A 19,867-nucleotide genomic window follows, 5' to 3' on the forward strand; every position below is an offset into this window, starting at 1 on the left:
ATCAGATTGTGGTTCAAAGGACAGGGAAAAAATTCACTAATGTATCTTTAGGGAGTATTCCCCTTTAACCCATGAAGTGATCTCATCACTCTTTTGATCTAATGTGAATGTAAAGGACAATGGATCTTTCAGATTAAAATTGCAAGGGGTTTTAATGTGTTCACTTACCATTTATTAGTCCATTTTTATATTCAGCATTTATCTCTTGGTAGATTTTCTTTTGATAATTGCTCATTTTTATGGAAAAAGCTGTAACTCTTTAGAGGTATTTTTTAAATTATTCTTTGGAAGTATTAATAAGTATTCCCTACCTAGATGTATGAGACGTGTCAGTGATTGCAGCGTTTTATAGAACAACTAGGAACAGGTGCGGCCGTAAACAGTCCCTGATTAACAATTTCATTTAAATGTTTTAACACATTTTTGTAAGGCAAATTATTCCCAGTGGTGCACAGGTCTGCTATTTTATTGTAAATTTCACCTGAACCTAGACTGTAGTTATTTTAATAAATGACAACACAAACACTTTTAGTGTCAAAATAAAGAAAGCTATTGTTATTAATAAAATCCCAGAATAATTAATGTAAGTTATTTTTTCAGAATAACTTATGTTTAATGTTGTTATAAAGAAAAGTTTGGATACATAACATATATTCATCAAGAAGCAACACAGGGATTAAGATAAGCATTTTGAATAATTGTTAACAATCACTTTAAGATGTCCATGCACCTTAGACTAAGGTTGATTATAATGAACAACTTTAACCATGACATACAGTACAGACCAAAAGTTTGGACACACCTTCTCATTTAAAGTTTTTTCTGAATTTTCATGACTATGAAAATTGTACATTCACACTGAAGGCATCAAAACTATGAATTAACACATGTGGAATTATATACTTAACAAAAAAGTGTGAAACAACTGAAAATATGTCTTATATTCTAGGTTCTTCAAAGTAGCCACCTTTTGCTTTGATGACTGCTTTGCACACTCTTGGCATTCTCTTGATGAGCTTCAAGAGGTAGTCACCGGAAATGGTTTTCACTTCACAGGTGTGCCCTCTCAGGTTTAATAAGTGGGATTTCTTGCCTTATAAATGGGGGTGGGACCATCAGTTGTGTTGTGCAGAAGTCTGGTGGATACACAGCTGATAGTCCTACTGAATAGACTGTTAGGATTTGTATTATGGCAAGAAAAAAGCAGCTAAGTAAAGAAAAACGAGTGGCCATCATTACTTTCAGAAATAAAGGTCAGTCAGTCCGAAAAATTGGGCAAACTTTGAAAGTGTCCCCAAGTGCAGTTGCAAAAACTATCAAGTGCTACAAAGAAACTGGCTCGCATGAGGACCGCCCCAGGAAAGGAAGACCAAGAGTCACCTCTGCTTCTGAGGATAAGTTTATCCGAGTCACCAGCCTCAGAAATCGCAGGTTAACAGCAGCTCAGATTAGAGACCAGGTCAATGCCACACAGAGTTCTAGCAGCACACAGATCTCTTCAACAACTATTAAGAGGAGACTTTGTGCAGCAGGCCTTCATGGTAAAATAGCTGCTAGGAAACCACTGCCAAGGACAGGCAACAAGCAGAAGAGACTTGTTTGGGTTAAAAAACACAAGGAATGGACATTAGACCAGTGGAAATCTGTGCTTTGGTCTGATGAGTCCAAATTTGAGATCTTTGGTTCCAACCACTGTGTCTTTGTGCGACGCAGAAAAGTTGAATGGATGGACTCTACATGCCTGGTTCCCACCGTGAAGCATGGAGGAGGAGGTATGATGATGTGGGAGTGCTTTGCTGGTGACACTGTTGGGGATTCATTCAAAATCGAAGGCATACTGAACCATCATGGCTACCACAACAACTTGCAGGGGCACGCTATTCCATCCAGTTTGCATTTAGTTGGACCATTATTTATTTTTCAACAGGACAATGACCCCAAACACACCTCCAGGCTGTGTAAGAGCTATTTGACCAAGTGGGTGAGCGATGGGGTGCTACACCAAATGACCTGGCCTCCACTGTCTCCAGACCTGAACCCAATCGAGATGGTTTGGAGTGAGCTGGACCGCAGAGTGAAGGCAAAAGGGCCAACAAGTGCTAAGCGTCTCTGGGAACTCCTACAAGATTGTTGGAAGACCATTTCCGGTGACTACCTCTTGAAGTTCATCAAGAGAATGCCAAGAGTGTGCAAAGCAGTCATCAAAGCAAAAGGTGGCTACTTTGAAGAACCTAGAATATAAGACATATTTTCAGTTGTTTCACACTTTTTTGTTAAGTATATAATTCCACATGTGTTAATTCATAGTTTTTATACCTTCAGTGTGAATGTACAATTTTCATAGTCATGAAAGTACAGAAAAATCTTTAAATGAAAATGTGTGTCCATACTTTTGGTCTGTTCTGTACGTTGGTCTGGTAGAATTTTAACCTGGCTATCTCTGTAGTAGTTCCCCAAATTCTCTCACCATATCTCCCATTACCTTTATTTTTTCTAATTTTAAACTTCCATTGAGCCCTTTCAGACATTTCAGTGTTGTTTTTTTTTTATTGATAACTCTCCCTATGTTTATTTAAACTAAATTTCCAAAGAGGCAGAGCTGTATCTTTCCTACAGCACATATCACAATCCCTTACCCTTTGTGCTTGCCTATTCTACCTACAAAGCACCACCCTGAGATTCCTATACAGTCTCAAGATGGATAAATTGCAGCAAACACTGTTTTTTCTTCCTAACATTTCACCCACTTTACCTAAAATTTGCCATTTTAAAAGTATCCCACAGTCAATAATGTTACAAATAGTGATGAGCGAGCTGCTCGATACTCGATCGAGCATTGGGGTGCTCGGGCACACTCATTGCTCAATCGAGTCTTGCGAATGCTTGAGTGCAATGCTCGAGTCCCAAACCAGCATGTTTTGCAGCTGTTAGACATCCAATTAACATGTGGGGATTTCCAGTCATACACGGCAATGCTGTAGACATGTTGGCTACTGGCATTACTGTGATTGACTGGCCGCATGGCATCATGGGGTTTATAGAAGACTTGGTGATGCGATGCTTGGCACACTGTCCTCTAGAAGCAGTTTAGTGAGAGTTGATATAGGAGGGAGAGTTTAGATTAATTGACCCCCCCACAAATATTACAAGGATGCACCCTATAGTCCCTTTTATGTGGCACTAAAGTTTTTTTTTAACCTTTTTAAACCTATTAAATAATTATTTTAAAAAATGACGTGGGATCCCCCCTAGTTTTGATAACCAGCCAAGGTAAAGCAGACAGCTGAGGGCTGATATTATCAGGCTGGGACGGTCCATGGATCTAGGCCCCTGCTTAACCTAAAAATACCAGCCTACAACTGTCCCAGAATTGGCGCATAACATTAGATAAGCCAATTCTGGCGCTTTGCCTGGCTCTATCTGATTGACTTGGTGCATTGTCAATCAGAGTAATATTTTTGGGTGTAATGTCAGCTGTGTAATGTCAGCTGACATCAAACCCAGGGGTTAGAAAAGGAGAGGCTTCAATCAGACACCCCTATTATTAACCCAATAATCCAAAAAAACACACACACAGAAAAAAACACTTTATTTGAATAAAGACTCCTCCACACTATCCCTTGTTCACCAATTTATTTAAAATAATGTTTCCACAAAGCTCCTCCAATGTAGTCCCTGATCCAGGATGTCTTTGGCGTCTGTGAATAACAGTAAAGTACTGCTATTCACTGGCACTGGGTAGTGATGACAGCTCTTATCAGAGCTACTAGCTCAATGCTTCACTCAGTGACACCCGTGTTTCCTCCTACACCTCTTCCAGAGTGTGTTCTACTCACATGGCCCCATCTTCAAGTGACATGGGACACATCATTGATTCCATACACTGACTGCTTTCTTTTCACTCATGCAAGGCAAATCACTGTGAAGAATTTTTACTACTTGCAAGTCTGGGGGAGAAGAGTCATATGGCGAAGAGTTTCAGCTGTGCATCAAGAGGCAACTTGTCCACTAGCTGGCTCCCAGTGAACTGCTCCCCACTCCACAAACTTGCACACCCTCGCAGAAATCTCAGACACCTTGACCTACACTCACTCTCTGAATCCCTCCTCCCTCTTACAGACATTAGTTCCTTACATGATGCAGATGTTGCTGCCACTTTATACAACACCACAACAGCTGCAGCTCTCAATTCGGTCGCCCCCCTCACACATACCAAGGCTCGCACAATCAACAGACAACCCTGGCACACCAGCCTAACTAAAGAACTGCGAAGGGCCTCCAGGGTTGCTGTGCGAAGATGGAAAAAGTCCCACTCCAATGAGCACTTCATTGCATTCAAACAATCCCTCACTACCTTCAAGTCCACACTCACTGCAGAAAAACAAACATACTTCGCATCTCTCATATACTCCCTGTCTCACAACCCCAAACAACTATTCAACACCTTCAATTCTCTCCTCCGTCCCCCAGTGCCTCCTCCCTCTCCTCTTATTTCAGCCGAAGACTTTGCCTCATTCTTCACACAGAAGATTGACACCATCAGACAAAGCTTTTGCCTAAAGCCCCCAAAGCCCCTCCCCACACCTACTCAACCCTCCTCCTCCAAAACCACCTTCTCCACCATTATGGAAGATCAACTTTCCTCCTTACTCTCCAAATCACACCTCACCACCTGTGAACTTGACCCAATCCCGTCCCACTTCATCCCAAACCTTACCACTATCTTCATCCCAACCCTAGCCCACCTCTTTAATCTGTCACTAACAAATGGTGTCTTCCGCTCATGCTTCAAACATGCCTCAATCACACCCATCCTCAAAAAGCCCTCCCTTGACCCATCCTCTCTGACTAGCTATCGCCCCATATCACTTCTCCCCTCTGCCTCAAAACTACTGGAACAACACATCCATTCTGAACTGTCCTCCCACCTCTCCTCCTCCTCCCTCTTCGACCGCCTACAATCTGGTTTTCGACCACACCATTCTACTGAAACTGCACTGACTAAAGTCACCAATGACCTTCTAACCTCCAAATCTAAGCGACACTACTCCGTCCTCCTCCTCCTAGACCTGTCATCTGCCTTCGACACAGTGGACCATTCCCTCTTACTACAAACTCTCTCATTTCTCGACATCACAGACTTAGCCCTATCCTGGATCTCCTCATACCTAACAGACAGGATATTCAGTGTGTCCCACTCACGCACCACCTCCTCATCTCGCCCCCTATCTGTCGGTGTCCCTCAAGGTTCAGTCCTAGGACCTCTGCTCTTCTCCATCTACACCTTAGGCCTGGGACAGCTCATAGAGTTTAACGGCTTTTATTTTCACCTCTATGCTGATGACACACAGATCTACCTCTCTGGACCCGACATCTCCTCCCTACTAACCAAAATCCCACAATGCCTGTCTGCTATTTCATCCTTCCTCTCTGCTAGATTTCTAAAGCTTAACATGGACAAAACAGAATTCATCATCTTTCCGCCATCCCATTCACCCCCCCAACTGACCTATCTATCAATATCAATGGCTGTCCACTCTCCCCAGTCCCTCAAGCACGCTGACTTGGAGTAACCCTGGACTCTGATATCTCCTTCAAACCACATATCCAAGCCCTTTCCACTTCCTGCTGACTCCAACTCAAAAATATCTTCTGGATCCGCACATTCCTCAACCATGAATCTGCAAAAACACTAGTGCACGCCCTCATCATCTCCCGCCTCGACTACTGCAACCTCCTGCTCTGTGGCCTCCCTTCTACCACTCTTGCACCCCTCCAATCTATCCTAAACTCTGCTGCCCGACTAATCCACCAGTCCCCCCGCTATTTCCCGGCCTCTCGTCTCTGTCAATCTCTTCACTGGCTCCCCGTTGCTCAGAGAATCCAGTTCAAAACCCTAACCATTGCATACAAAGCCATGCACAACCTGTCTCCTCCATATATCTGTGACCTAGTCTCCCGTTACATACCCGCACGCGACCTCCGATCCTCACAAGATCTCCTTCTCTACTCCCCTCTTATCTCCTCCCTCAATCGCATACAAGATTTCTCCCATGCTTCCTCCCTACTCTGGAACTCTCTACCCCAACATATCAGACTCTCGTCGACCGTGGAAACCTTCAAAAGTAGCCTGAAGACCCACCTTTTTCGACAAGGCTCCAACCTGCAGTAACCACCGCTGCATGACCAGCTCTACCCTCACCTAATGTATCCTCACCCATCCCTTGTAGATTGTGAGCCCTCGTGGGCAGGGTCCTCACTCCTCCTGTACCAGTCGCTGTCACACTGTGTTCAAGATTATTGTACTTGTTTTTACTATGTATACCCCTTTTCACATGTAAAGCGCCATGGAATAAATGGCGCTATAAAAATAAAAAATAATAATAATAATAACTGCAACTTGGAATTGGAGTGACAATGCCTGGAACATTCTAGCTGCCTTACAGTCAGGCAAAATTACTCTCACTCCATGCATGGCCCACATCCTGCATTTAATAGTGCAAGATTTTTTTAAACAATATACACACTTAATAAAAGTGTCAGCACAATTTTATAGGTCTCATGTGGCAAAGCATGTCCTGTCTCCTTTGCAAAAAAGGGGTGTAAGTGCAACACCTGGTTTGTAACACTGTAATACACTGAATTTTAACATTGCATATTTTGCAGCATTTGTATGAACAGTATAAAGCAGTAACACTCTACATCCTGCCGTCATCAAAATGAAGTGTGGATTACTTTGAGATCCCCAGAATAGGGATAATTATTCATTTTTATTTGGGAGGCAATTACTTATTCACATTCAAACTGTACATCTATTTTGTGACCTTAATTAAAGGGATAATTTTGGACAGCTTATGAAAAAGCTATTGCTTCTTCACTCAACAAAGTGCGAAGCTCTTTATACCTCCCAACAATGATAATTGTTTTACCCAACCTTAGGAAAATGCTATGGCTTTTTCCCTTTGCACCACTTGTCTATAAACAACAGCAATACATGCATCCGCCCACCAAAATGGAATACATTTTAGACTGCTTATATAATTTAGGCAGCCTTAAATGTCTTATGCTGCAGTGTGTGGTATAATATGCTGTTGATTACCCCTGGTTACAATCCATTTTTCCCTAGTCAGAGAAATGTAAATCATTTGTACATTAAAAGTCTGTGTTTGCATTACTGATATCAAAACTGTTCAGGCAATTAGAGGCCTTTTAATTATATGATTTGCATAAATATGTTCATAGAAAATCTAATTTTGGGGGAAAAATTTCCAGATTTCAAAAGATCCACTCATCTTTAGTCTATATCTTATTCCTGTGACTTAATTTGGATGCCCCAGTTTCCTTTTACACTCTAAAAATGTTTTGATAGATGAATTACCAAATTGACCATTAGATTCTATTCAGGACAGGGGCTGATGTTATTATTTATGAAAGGTGAAATCAGATGACTTTGGAAATCAAAACTAATGCAGTTAATGACAATATCTATAAAGCTTTTAGTAGCACAGAATTATATGTTGGTATATTATATTTATAGACCTCCTTTTTCTCAAGAAGTTTCTAAGCATTTTTTCCATCAGTAGATAAAGTTAACATCTTAAAGAAAAAAAACAACAACCACTAATACCAATTTATTTTCAATAATTGTCAAAATGCCACTCAACCCTTTACACTTGTGAGCATCTGCATGCAAAAATATTTACCTGTTTTTGGCAAAAAGTTTGACCATAACCTTTGATCAACAAAACTTATTTATAATTTAATAGTAAAGGCCCGCACTCCTTAATAGAAGGAGATTGTGCTTTAAAGGAAAATGTAGATATAGTTGTAGAAAACCTTCAGCACAGAGATGGAGCCAGAAGGATTCAAATCAAGTACAGTAAGTTTACAAGCAAACTTGTTTATTCATAAATTCATATTGATGGTTCAGACCAACATATGACAAATAGCCTCTCACAAGTACCAGATAACTTCTGGACAGGTTCTATGTATATTATCAACCAGCGCCATATGAACAAGCATATACAAACAGACACAGATAATTTTGATAGGCCCAAGAGCCGAAACATTGGTGATTATTATCTGTTTGTCATATATTGGTCTGAACCCATCAATATGAATTTATGAATAAACAAGTTTGCTTGAAAACTTACTTCATTTGAAAGCTTATTTATAAGTCATACGATGAGTTTGTACAATATTTTGAACCAAGATGTAACTGCTATGCTTACCTGTAATGGGTTCTGGGTTTAAGTGTGGGTAATAAGTCAAAACAATATTATTAATCTAGAGCATCAGACAAAATATAATTTTTATTTACCATTTTAGTTTTGAAATAATCTTACGATAAGAGTATTCTATTTGATCATAGAAAAAGTAGTGTTGTTTATTTTGATTAACCTGACAGAAGAATTTTATGATGCTTTAAATGGTCAAAAGGTTTACAAGTTATAACTGCACAATTTAGTTTGTTACATTAATTAATAATTGAATGCTATAGGTTATAAATGATGTAAACTACTTACTCATTACTTACTTAACTATAGATAAAGATTGCCAACCACAAAATTAATCTTTTTTTCTTTACTTTCAAAAAGAGTAATTTACATTATATCTGCGAAAATAAGTTCTTAAAGTCTGTGATTTACACAGAGTGCCTTTCTTTGTTTCCAAGATTTACTTTTTTTCTTTAATTCTCTCATATGGTTACAACAAAAAATGCACATACATTATAAGACAACATCAACCATCAATACATGATGACTTATTTAAGGGCTAAACACTATAGGGAGAATGAACTCATGTCCATTGCAAAACTTGGCCTCATTGCATCATCATTAGCATGCTTTAAATGACTTCAGTAATCATGTTTCTTATTTTAAGTTCAGAAAATGCACCTATCGTTCATTTACACATATTTGCAAATAGGCAATTTTCTGGTTATGGCTTGGCTTTTTATGATTCAGGCCTATGGTCAAAGGATATGGGGTAGAGCAAGTGCGGGGAATGATTCTAGAATAACAAACCCGATATGCTCATCTTTGTGTTTTCCTATGTTATCTTGTTTTCTAATCACTGTAAGGAACCAGCTTGTTAGTGAGATTGGATGGTTACTCATTTCTTTTCTATGATAGATTTAGACATCAATGGCATATGTTACTTGCCCCACTGTAATGTATTTGCCTGTCTAGATAATCTTTATGGTACAATCAATGCATTGTAATATAGTTAAGAGAACAGATTGTTAAGTCAAAGAATATTTTGTTATATATAATCTTTAAAATGAAAAGAACAATCCACTCCTAATTGACAGGCTATAGAAATGAAAAATGTCCTATGATTGGATATCTACTTTAATCAGCAACACCAATAGCTAGGCCAGAGCTTGAAGGCCCTTCAGGTAATGATAATCAATACTTCTGAGCAGAATGCAGTTTGTCCCACTGATTTGTATTCCAATAATGCATAAATTAGTGGAGAAGATGTTTGGTGATCCAGTTCCTTTCCTGCACTCTAGACCTAAAAGAAAATCCAGATTTATGTTTAAAATTACATATAGCGCTAAGAATTCGTTTTGAGTATGTAGTTGTCAATGTTAACTAAACAGCAGTGCAACAATATTCTACATTAAAACTTTATGCACAATCCAGTGATTCTTATAAAACCTACATCAGCTGGACTTTGAACAATTAGTTTAGTGAATTATACCTTTATAAGCTGTGCAGGATTTTATGTAATACTAACAGTAATACTAACTTTAGAAGGTTATCATTAGAGACCATGATGCATGAAATGTGTTGCACTAAATGTGTTACACAAAATCATAACCGTGTAACCTGTCAGATAGTGCCAAAGATGTTGGGTGTTGGAACACATCAAAGATTCTAGACACCAGACAATAGCCCAGTGAAGACCTCTATGGTGACCGGATCCATGAAGACGATTGGACCGGAGTTGGGTCTCACAACCGGAGAATTTATTCAAATTGAGAACTGAATTTCCTGCCAAAATTTGGGCAGAATTCGAATTTAGTGGATTAAAGGTGGATGAAATTGAAAGAGCATTAATAAAAGTGATTTAAAAGGAACAGACTTTTTTCATGTAGTGTAAAAAGGATAATTTGTTCTGTCCAGTGGATACACTTATCTCTTATATTTGTACTGCTGAATGTATTTAATTTTTAACCCCTACCCTCACCCTATGCACAATAAAGTGAAAACTAATTAACTACATTACAATTTACACATACTTTGTTGAAGGCACGTTAATTATTGTAAAAAAGCAAATAAAAATTGTTTCTAGGTGTAGATAAATGTAAACAAAAATCTCAGTTTATAGAAAAAGGAAGGGTTCAATTTGGAGTAAAAAACCCTCCCCTCAACAAAGCTACATTTTTTGTATTGTCAATTTCATAAAAATCTGTTCTATAAAACTAGTTCATTATTTTTTATTCATTATTATATGATGAACACCATAAGGAAAGATAAAAAAAAGCCTGAATTGCTGTTTTAATTCATCCTTCATAAAAAATAAATAAACTTTATTAAATCAAATAAGGAATAAAGAGTAATATGTTACCCAATTTGGAACTAAAATAAACTACAGCTCTTAGTGCAAAAATCATTTTTCAGTGCAAAATTAGTAAAATATCAAGATGAAAGTATATAAATTTGGAATCGCTGTAACCACAACAACCAGCAGAAGTTAACATGTCAATTATACTGCACTGTAACATCATAAAAAATACAAATAAAAACAATTCCAGAATGATTTTTTGTTCATCTCTTCTAAAGATTTTTTTTTATGAAATGTGATAAAAAAGTAGTATGTATCCTCAAATGCTACAGACAAAGCTACAACACAAAAAAATAATTTCTTTAAAAAGATATCTCCTCACACAGTTTTGTCTATAGAAATATAACAAAAAAGTTATGGGTCTCAGCACATATACAAAAAATAATCAAACTAGTAATAGCAATGGGTTATGTGTAGACACCACTAGATATCAAGATAATAAAACAATATGTGGTAGCTTAAAATATAACTTTTAATCAAAATCAATAAAAGCCTACAAAAAATTCCTAAAAAGTATTCCAGCAGGACATAAAGTGCAAAAACAATGCAATTTTCAAAAGCACCTACAAATCATAATCCAACATACAGTAAGTGACATGTCCCTTACATTGACCAAACAAATAGGAGGGAATCCTTCCTGGTAGTATAAAAAGGTGATAGACACATAGAAAAAATGATTACTGTAGGTCAGTCATGTAAATCATTGCAGTACTCCTGTCACCTGGTCAGGATCCTCTCTCAATTATATATATATATATATATATATATATATATACATATATATATAAAAATTGAAACACTCTCAACCAAAATGAAGCACAGGATTCATAAACCGGGATCACGCATGGTCCTTCAGACGGTACTGTATACACCGTTCCATGCCCATGGTGTCATCAGATGTGAGGTGCACTGCTCCCAATGCGTTTTCTCTAGAATAAAGATTCTTCAGTGGAGTCTTAACTGATATGTGTGTATTTGTCCCATCATTCCACATTCCAGCACCATGCTACTGCTGGTTAATCCTGTAGGACCACTGTGCAGTAGTGTCTGGCATCATGCTGCCTAAGTCATAATAGCCACGCTTTATCTTAATTGTGACGTCATCGCTGGAAACACCAACCTCACTTCCGGTTGGTAAAACGCATCTCGCAGTGGTGACACACAAACGTTACTTCTGGGGGTGTGCATTGCCCGGCAGGGAAACGCAAATGTCACTTCCAGGGTTGTGCATCAGCCGTTGGTGACAAGCAAGCATCATCCCCAGTGCGGCACCACCAAAATCACAACTTCATGTGATGTAACCATAGGAGGTGGACCTATCTCTTTGCAATACCACCCATTAAATGCACTCCTATGCTGCAAAATTTGGCTGAGTGTGCTTACTATTTGCTAGCCTCTTACTCCAGGCATCACTATGACACAGGACCATAAGGGTCAGAAAAATATCACCAGGGAAGTCCACACCAGACCCTTATACAATATATTAAATCCTCAAATGAGGGCAAGGCAGAAAATACATATGTGAATGATGACATAAAGGCACACAATGTCGCCAATCTAATTTGCATTCAGCACAAAAGAAGTACATTCATATATGCACCATATAAGCGCTACATATGGCAAACAAACTAGAGAGCTGCAGACTGGGTGACAGATCCACGGCAGGGGAAGAATTGGAGGCAAAAAAGTGGGGGGCAAGCTAAATACCCTAGGGAATGCCAGGTGCCATAAAAAAAATATTAGGGTATTCAAAAGATGGAAATACCCACCAAAGGGATTTTGAAAAAGTACATAGAGATCTCTTATCAAAGAATGGTGTTGTGTAACCGGAATGTGCCTACTGTTTTCCCTATCACACTCTGATCTATTCTGTCCACTACTTATCAGTGGAGGTTAGCACCCTAAATTTTCTGCGCAAGTGGCACCCGTACTCTGCGGCAGCTATCCCTCTTGCTGCTGCCCCTATTCAGCCCTCAAATTATAAGTATTATTTGAAAGCTGTTCATTTAGACCTTTGGGGGCAGTGGTTTTGAGTTTTTAAATCCATCTGGTCTCTTTTTGCAAAATGTTCTTGCACCAGTCACCCCCTCTGTAAGGGACCCTGACTTGGTCAATCCCCACAAAACCAACAACCCCTAGACGTCCCTGATGTGATCCATTAACATACAATTTGTTATGTCCTGCAGGTGCTCTCCCACCACACTCCTCCTAAACTCCCTTTTTGTCTTGCCCACATACTCAATCCCACATAGGCAGGTCGCCTTATAGATAATTCCTTTAGACCTGATGTCAAAGGTTTCCCCTGTCACATTACTTCTGAATGTCTTAGTCTGAGTAATCGACTTACATGCTACACAGACACTGCACTTATGGCACCAATTTTACGGTAGATTGTAGCCAACTACTGCCATCTTGTGAAGAGTAGTGGCTGAGAACCAGTCTATCCTTAAGTGATCTGCCTCTCTTATACTTAATTTGCAGGACAGACCTGACTAGGCTACCGATATCTTCATCAATCTGTAAGATGGGCCAGTGCTTCTGGAGTATATGCCTCACCTGATAGGCTTTATTAGAAAATGTGGTGATAAAACTGCATGTGTTGTCCGTGTCAATGCTCTTTTGAGGGGGGGGATTCAACAAACTCGAACGATCTTTGGCCCAGGTTTCATGGTATCCTTAAGCAAGAAGTTTTTTTGAGTAGAAAAATAATCAAAGTAACAAAAAGAAACAAATAAACAAGAAACAACCAAGTAACTAAATTCTCAATTCTCTGACAAAATCTATATTCAGTGAAGACAAATTATTACATTACTGAGATATGAAATGACAGTTGCTTCTGATAAGATCCTAAAAAGATGGGAAGGGGAGGAGCTATATATCAAGCTTCTCCTCCCCCTCCTTCCCTGCCCTCTACAAATCTGTCTTGAATACAGAATTTATCTCAAAATCTGCCTGAATACAGAAGTTACCCAAGAATTTAGAATTTTGAAAATGAATGATCAGTCCTAGCAGAGAATGAAGCAGATTTCTCTGATAGGATATATCACAAAGTTGCTTATTTTTACATGTGTTATTGATTTACTAAATGAAAATGAAAATTATGTTTACACTTTAAGCTTTTGGAGCATGGCAACATGTGTATCTATTGTGGATAAGTTGTAAAAAAATAAAACTAGATTTAAAGTTAATACTTTATTTGAGCTGCACAGTTAACAAAGTGCAATTTGAAAAGAGAAAAATTGGCAGAACTGCTATTTTTTTTCAATTTATCCCTTTAAAGATACAATAAAACTTAATTAACAGGTTATACACACTGACAAGCAAAAGAGTAACAATGTTTGATCTTTTGAATTCAGGCTCCATATCTCACCATCCACTATTGCTTCAAACGTGAGACTACCATCATTTTAGAGACAATCATCTTGGCTATCTTATACATAAATTTGACTTGCAACTATTTTGCATATAATTAGTTATGCAGATTCTTCTCATCTCACTGCATTGTTACTATTTTGCTCCTGAAAATCTGCATTTTAATTTTTATTATTTTGTCAGTATTTTGCAAATCCACTTTTCGCTTTTAACACTGCCTGAGTTCTTCTGGGCATTCTCTCGATCAGATTCAAACATGTCTCGCTGAAATCTGATCCCCGGTCTTCTACATGTTCTCAAATTTGGTGCATACTGGTCAACTCACTTGGATATGTATAGTTTTTTCTTCAATTCTACCCACAAGTGTTCAATTGGGTTGAGGTCTGGGGACTTTGGGGGCCAATCCATCACCTCTACTTCAATGTCATTGAAAAATTTCCTCACCAATCTCAACGTATGATTCAGGTCATTGTCCTGCTGGAACACTATGTCGTACTTTTCATACCCATAGTAGTCGAGTGTATGAAGTAACTCATCTTGTAGGATGCTTATATATAGCTCAACATTGAGACCACTATTGATTCTGGTCAAGTATCCAAAGCCTTTAGCTGTGAAACAGCCCAATATCCTCAGGCTTCCTCCACCAAACTTGACAGTTCCTTAAATTTCTCAATCCGTTAGCCCCTTTTTCACTTGTCTTTTCCAGACCAATTTGCATACATCAGAGCTTAGTCTATTGACTTGCATCTTATCGCTCCAAATCACCTGTTTCTAGTCTACTACTGTCCACTTTTCATACTTTTTTGAAAACTGGCGCCGACGCTTCTTTTGACGATATTTAAGTTGAGGCTTTTTCACCTTTTTTCCAACCACAATTCTGAACTTGTGTAACGTGTATTGCAGAGTGGTTGCATGGACATCTGTGATCTCACTATTTCAAAGCATATGAGCCACCTCCACTGCTTGTTTGTCGGACCAAAACACATAGATCATGTGATTAGACGACTTGTTAACTCTGATATTTTGCCTGGACGTCCACCTCTTGGCCTTTGAATGGATGGATCATGGATGGACTTAATTTTGTATTCTTAAAACTGTCATGGAACTCACATGATGCAGTTTGTGGCAATTTTCTTGGCCAAGAGACCTCTATCAATGAGCTTTTCTTTGGAAATTGTCTTCATGGCTGCTCCTCTATTCCAGCCAGTGACTTTTCACTTGGGAATTAACCTAATAGCACACTGATCTATAAGGGAATGAGAGAACTGAGTGTAGTAAAGAAAAAGAAAAAGATTTTTCTACCACCAGGAGCAAAACAGTAGCAATGCAGTCACATGACAAGAATCTGCATAACTAATCATATCCTAAGTAGTTGTGAGTCAAATTTATGTATGAGATAGCCAAGATGATTGTCTATAAAATAATGGTAGTCTCATGCTCAAAGTTGTAGTGGATGGTGAAATATGAAGCCTGAAATTCAAAAGTTCAAAACATTGTTACCTTTTTACTTGTCAGTGTATGTACCCCACAATGGTGGCAATGACAAAGATAAATCATTTTGCAATAAAACAAGGCATCATAAAGTGGCTACGTAGAAAGAAATATAAAAAGGCAAGACTTTTTGGATTGTGACAATGAAAACCTGAAAAAAATAGTTCTGTCCTAAAGAACCAAACAAGGCCAGTCCAGAAGGAGTTAAAAAGCAGGTCTTATTTTATAGCATTAATTGCTCTATGACAAGTTAATATTATAAAATTAAAGTAGATATTTATTTTGTCTCTTTTTTTCTCTGTATTTCTCTGTGAATGTGCTTAACTTTAGGAAAACATTGTACATTAGTATAAGGCAACATTCATTTTGAGTGGAAAAATATAAATATTTTTTATATTTTCTAACCCATATTCTGTATGTGCAATAATAAATTGTAAAATATCTCTCTGTCTTCTGTGTTCTTTCTCCTTAAAACATTATAGTGTGTAATAACAGCGTGATTAAAAATATATTTTTATATGTTTTGGAAACAATATGGTTTATGATATTTTTTTAACAATGTTTGCAATTTTCAATAACTTTTTAAAATATACTGTAATTATCATGTAACTAACCCAATGTTACATTTTATGTTCAAGGACTTTGCCTTTCTCTTACCCTTTTTAACATTTAATTTTCTGTGGCTTCCAAGATTACTGGCGGTTATAGATTTATTTTTCCCTTTTTTCCATTCCATTCAATACTTTGCTAAGCACTTAAAACAAATATGAAATGACATGTGACTTTTTTGCTTTAAACAAATTGTTTACCATGTAAAAGAATATACTTGAAAAAGAAAATACCTTACTATTTAAAGAGGAAAGAACGAAAAGGGAGACAAGAGAAAGAGAATTTGGGAAAATGAGATAAAAGGCTTACCTCGGAAGAAAAAGCAGAATTAAATGAGACAAACAAGAATTTATGGATAATATGGAGAGATTGAATCTTTAAGCTGGTTATTTTACTTTTTTTTTAATTTTGACAATTAGCTTAATTAAATTATGTTCTGATTACATTCTATTAAAAATAAAATATCCTAATGTTGATAATTTTTACTTAAAATTTAAAGATTTAATTTTCAACTATTGTCATAGTTTAATAATGATAATATATATTACAAAAATATATAAAAAATAACATATATGGAAAAATGTGCATATATTTATCCAACAAAACCAATATAATTGTACTAAGCACTGAAAATAATTTTATAGTATTTGACCAAATATAGCTTTATTATGTGAAATTTAGAAAAAAAAAATTTTTAACATCTGACCAGTCAGATACCTTTAATATTAATAGTAAAGGAGCATAAAAAATCTTCATTATTTATAAACAATATGGGAAATTATATTTGAAAGAAGCATTTTTACCAGCTGGAGATGCAATGGACTCCTAAGTGTTCTGGCTATTATCCTCGGTGTGTCTCAGTTAATTCTGCATCTTTTAAAGCCTTGTTCTGTCTCATTTATTCTATTTCTCTGCTATTCTTCCACAACTTGGTTTCTTTTCTTCTTCTTTAAATAATAATATATTTTCTTTTCTAGGATACTGCAAAGAACCATCTGCACTCCATGACAAGGAACCAGTAAAGATGAAAATTGGGATTGTTAAAATATTTCCTTGCCTACCAATCTCATTAGATAAGTATATGTAAATATATTTCATCATCTTTAATGTTCTGTTTATAAGTTTGAAAAATGTTTCTTTCATGAGCAATCAGTAGCTTTTTTTCCAATGTATTTTGTTTTAGAACAAGTTTCAATTCCCGAATCTGTCAAAGCACCTGTGAAAAAGAAAGCTGCAATTTTAATTCAAGATGTAAGGAAATCTTTCTAAATTATTGTATATTGTGTGCCAATGTTTTCAAGAAGAATGAGTGCAGCAGATTAATGACAAATGTGTGTGAATGTAGCAAATCATCATTTACTGTAGTATGAATTTCACTTATATTTCACTTATAAGACAATTTCATATTGTAGTTTCTTACCACTATTCAGCCTTGGACACAATTTTAGTTGGGTTTAGAGTGAAAACTGTATGAAAAATATTTTTTTTGTCCATAAAAAAATAGACTCCATGTTTAGTGTCCATTTTTTATATCCATATATTATCAGTATGTCCATTTTTGATATTTGTATCATATCTGTTCTTTACATTCACAATCAAACAAAATAATAATATGCCTAATACCAGTTCCTATGTAATCTTTGCAATGTATCCGTTAAAAGCTTGTGGGAAGGAAAGCTTCTCATTTTGTACACAGACAGCACATGGACCAAAAAAAGCTATTAGCTGAATGAGGCATAAACTTGCAAAGAATATGCAGTGGAAAACCTTGGCATAATTACTGTATATTATGTGCAAAAGTTACCATAAAGTTGCCATAAATATTAATATAAAATGTGATTCAAATCAATTCAATACCTAATTACCAATACAAAAAATCAGATACAATGTTTTAGCTGTATATAAAAAAATATTTTATGGAGGTATGATACAAATTGTAATCATAATCATGCAGCAATATATTAGCAAGAAGAAGTTTTAAGGCACCAGATTACTTAGATCCTATACCTCCATTATAGCTGAAATTAGCATAGCAGGATTAGCAATGGTGCTCTGTTCATATCCAAGAAAATGTGCATGCAGCAGTATAAGAAAAGCGGCACTCATTAATGGTCCTGTAGAAGCTTTGTGAAGATGCAATATGGCCGTCATCCACCTTCTCTCCTGTATACCGCATGAATGTCCAATTTGTTGGAATAAAGGACTTTTAAGAAAAGGATTTAGTGAGTGCTACTTTTCTTATACTACTGCATGCACATAATCATGGAGCATACTCCTGACTAACAGCCATAAATCATGCAGACGCAGGGATTTAACTTAATATACGAGCACTCCGAAGATACTCGCAAAGCACCCGAGAGTGCTCCGCAAAAGGGTTAAGCAAGCAAGCTCACTCATCACTAGTTAGTATAGCTATGAGCTCTTTAAAAATTTCACCAATTTGAAATTACAATCTTATTTGCCACTTTGATTCTACACAACAAAACAAATTCTTAGTATGCTTAAGTGTGCAAATACAGTGAAAACTAAAAAATACCTTTAAAATGATGCTGTCATTAACATAGGTGGTGAAAAATTTTCTGGAGTCCATAGATTCATAGCTTTCCCGTTTAAGAAATGTGCATCTCAAAACTCCTTTAACCCCTTTACCTCCCCAAGATGGTGTGTACGTTAATGACCAGGCCAATTTTAACAATTCTGACCACTGTCACTTTATGAGGTAATTATACTGGAACTCTACAACGGATTCAGCTGATTCTCAGAATGTTTTTTCATGACATATTGAACTTCATGATAGTGGTAAAATTTCTTCGATATGACTTGCGTTTAATTGTGAAAAAAAATGGAAATTTGGTGAAAATTTTGCAGATTTTGCAATTTTCAAATTTTGAATTTTCATGCCCTTAAATCAGAGAGATATGTCACACAAAATAGTTAATAGATAACATTTCCCACATGTCTACTTTACATCAGCACAATTTGGGAGCCAAAATTTTTTTTTGTTCGGAAGTTATAAGGGTTAAAAGTTGACCAGCAATTTCTCATTTTTCCCCAAAAATTTGCAAAACCATTTTTTTAGGGACTACATCACATTTGAAGTGACTTTGAGGGGCCTTTTTGACAGAAAATACCCAAAAGTGACACTATTCTAAAAACTTCACCCCTCAAGGTGCTGAAAACCACATTCAAGAAGTTTATTAACCCTTTGAGTGCTTCACAGGAATTTTTGGAATGTGGAAGAAAAAAATTAACATTTAACTTTTTACACAAAAATGTTATTTTAGACCCAATTTTTTTTATTTTTACAAGGGAAACAGGAAAAAATGGATCCCAAACGTTGTTGTGCAATTTCTCCTGAGCACTTAGATACCCAATATGTGGGGGAAAACCATTGCTTGGGTGCACGGGAAGGTTTGGAAGGGAAGGAGCGCCATTTGACTTTTAGAATGTAAAATTTGCTTGAGTACTTAGCGGACCCCATAAAAAAAAAACACAAGTTACACCATTTTGGAAACTAGACCCCTCAGGGAACTTATGTAGATGTGTGGAGAGATCTTTGAACCCCCAGGTGCCTCACAGAAGTTTAGAACATTGAGCTGTAAAAATAAAATTTTCATATTTTTCCCACAAAAATGTTTTTCAGCCCCCAATTTTGAATTTTCATAAAGGTAATAGGAGAAATTGCACCATACCATTTGTTGTGTAATTTCTCCTGAGTAAGCCGATGCCCCATATGTGGGAGAAAACCACTGTTTGGGCACACGGCAGGGTTCGGAAGGAAAGGAGCGCCATTTGGCTTTTTGAATGTAAAATTTGCTTG

At 37.0% G+C, this 19,867-nt stretch overlaps 1 protein-coding gene across 3 annotated transcripts in view; it reads left to right on the forward strand.

Annotated features, from left to right (window-relative positions):
* SGCZ (sarcoglycan zeta) overlaps window positions 1-19,867 on the forward strand; it is a 1,689,841-nt gene that overhangs the window by 1,022,802 nt on the left and 647,172 nt on the right. Inside the window, exon 1 of one of the 3 annotated variants that reach the window (XM_073645423.1) lies at window positions 17,215-17,298. The exons of the other annotated variants lie outside the window; for them this stretch is intronic. Coding sequence (XP_073501524.1) covers window positions 17,215-17,298 — 84 coding nt within the window. Of the gene's footprint in view, window positions 1-17,214; window positions 17,299-19,867 lie in introns of those variants that run through there. 3 annotated transcript variants of the gene reach the window in all.

This window comes from Phyllobates terribilis, unplaced genomic scaffold, assembly GCF_046119375.1.
Source record: "Phyllobates terribilis strain yellow unplaced genomic scaffold, ASM4611937v1 Scaffold_1__5_contigs__length_1240528914, whole genome shotgun sequence".
NCBI classification, from domain to species: domain Eukaryota; kingdom Metazoa; phylum Chordata; class Amphibia; order Anura; family Dendrobatidae; genus Phyllobates; species Phyllobates terribilis.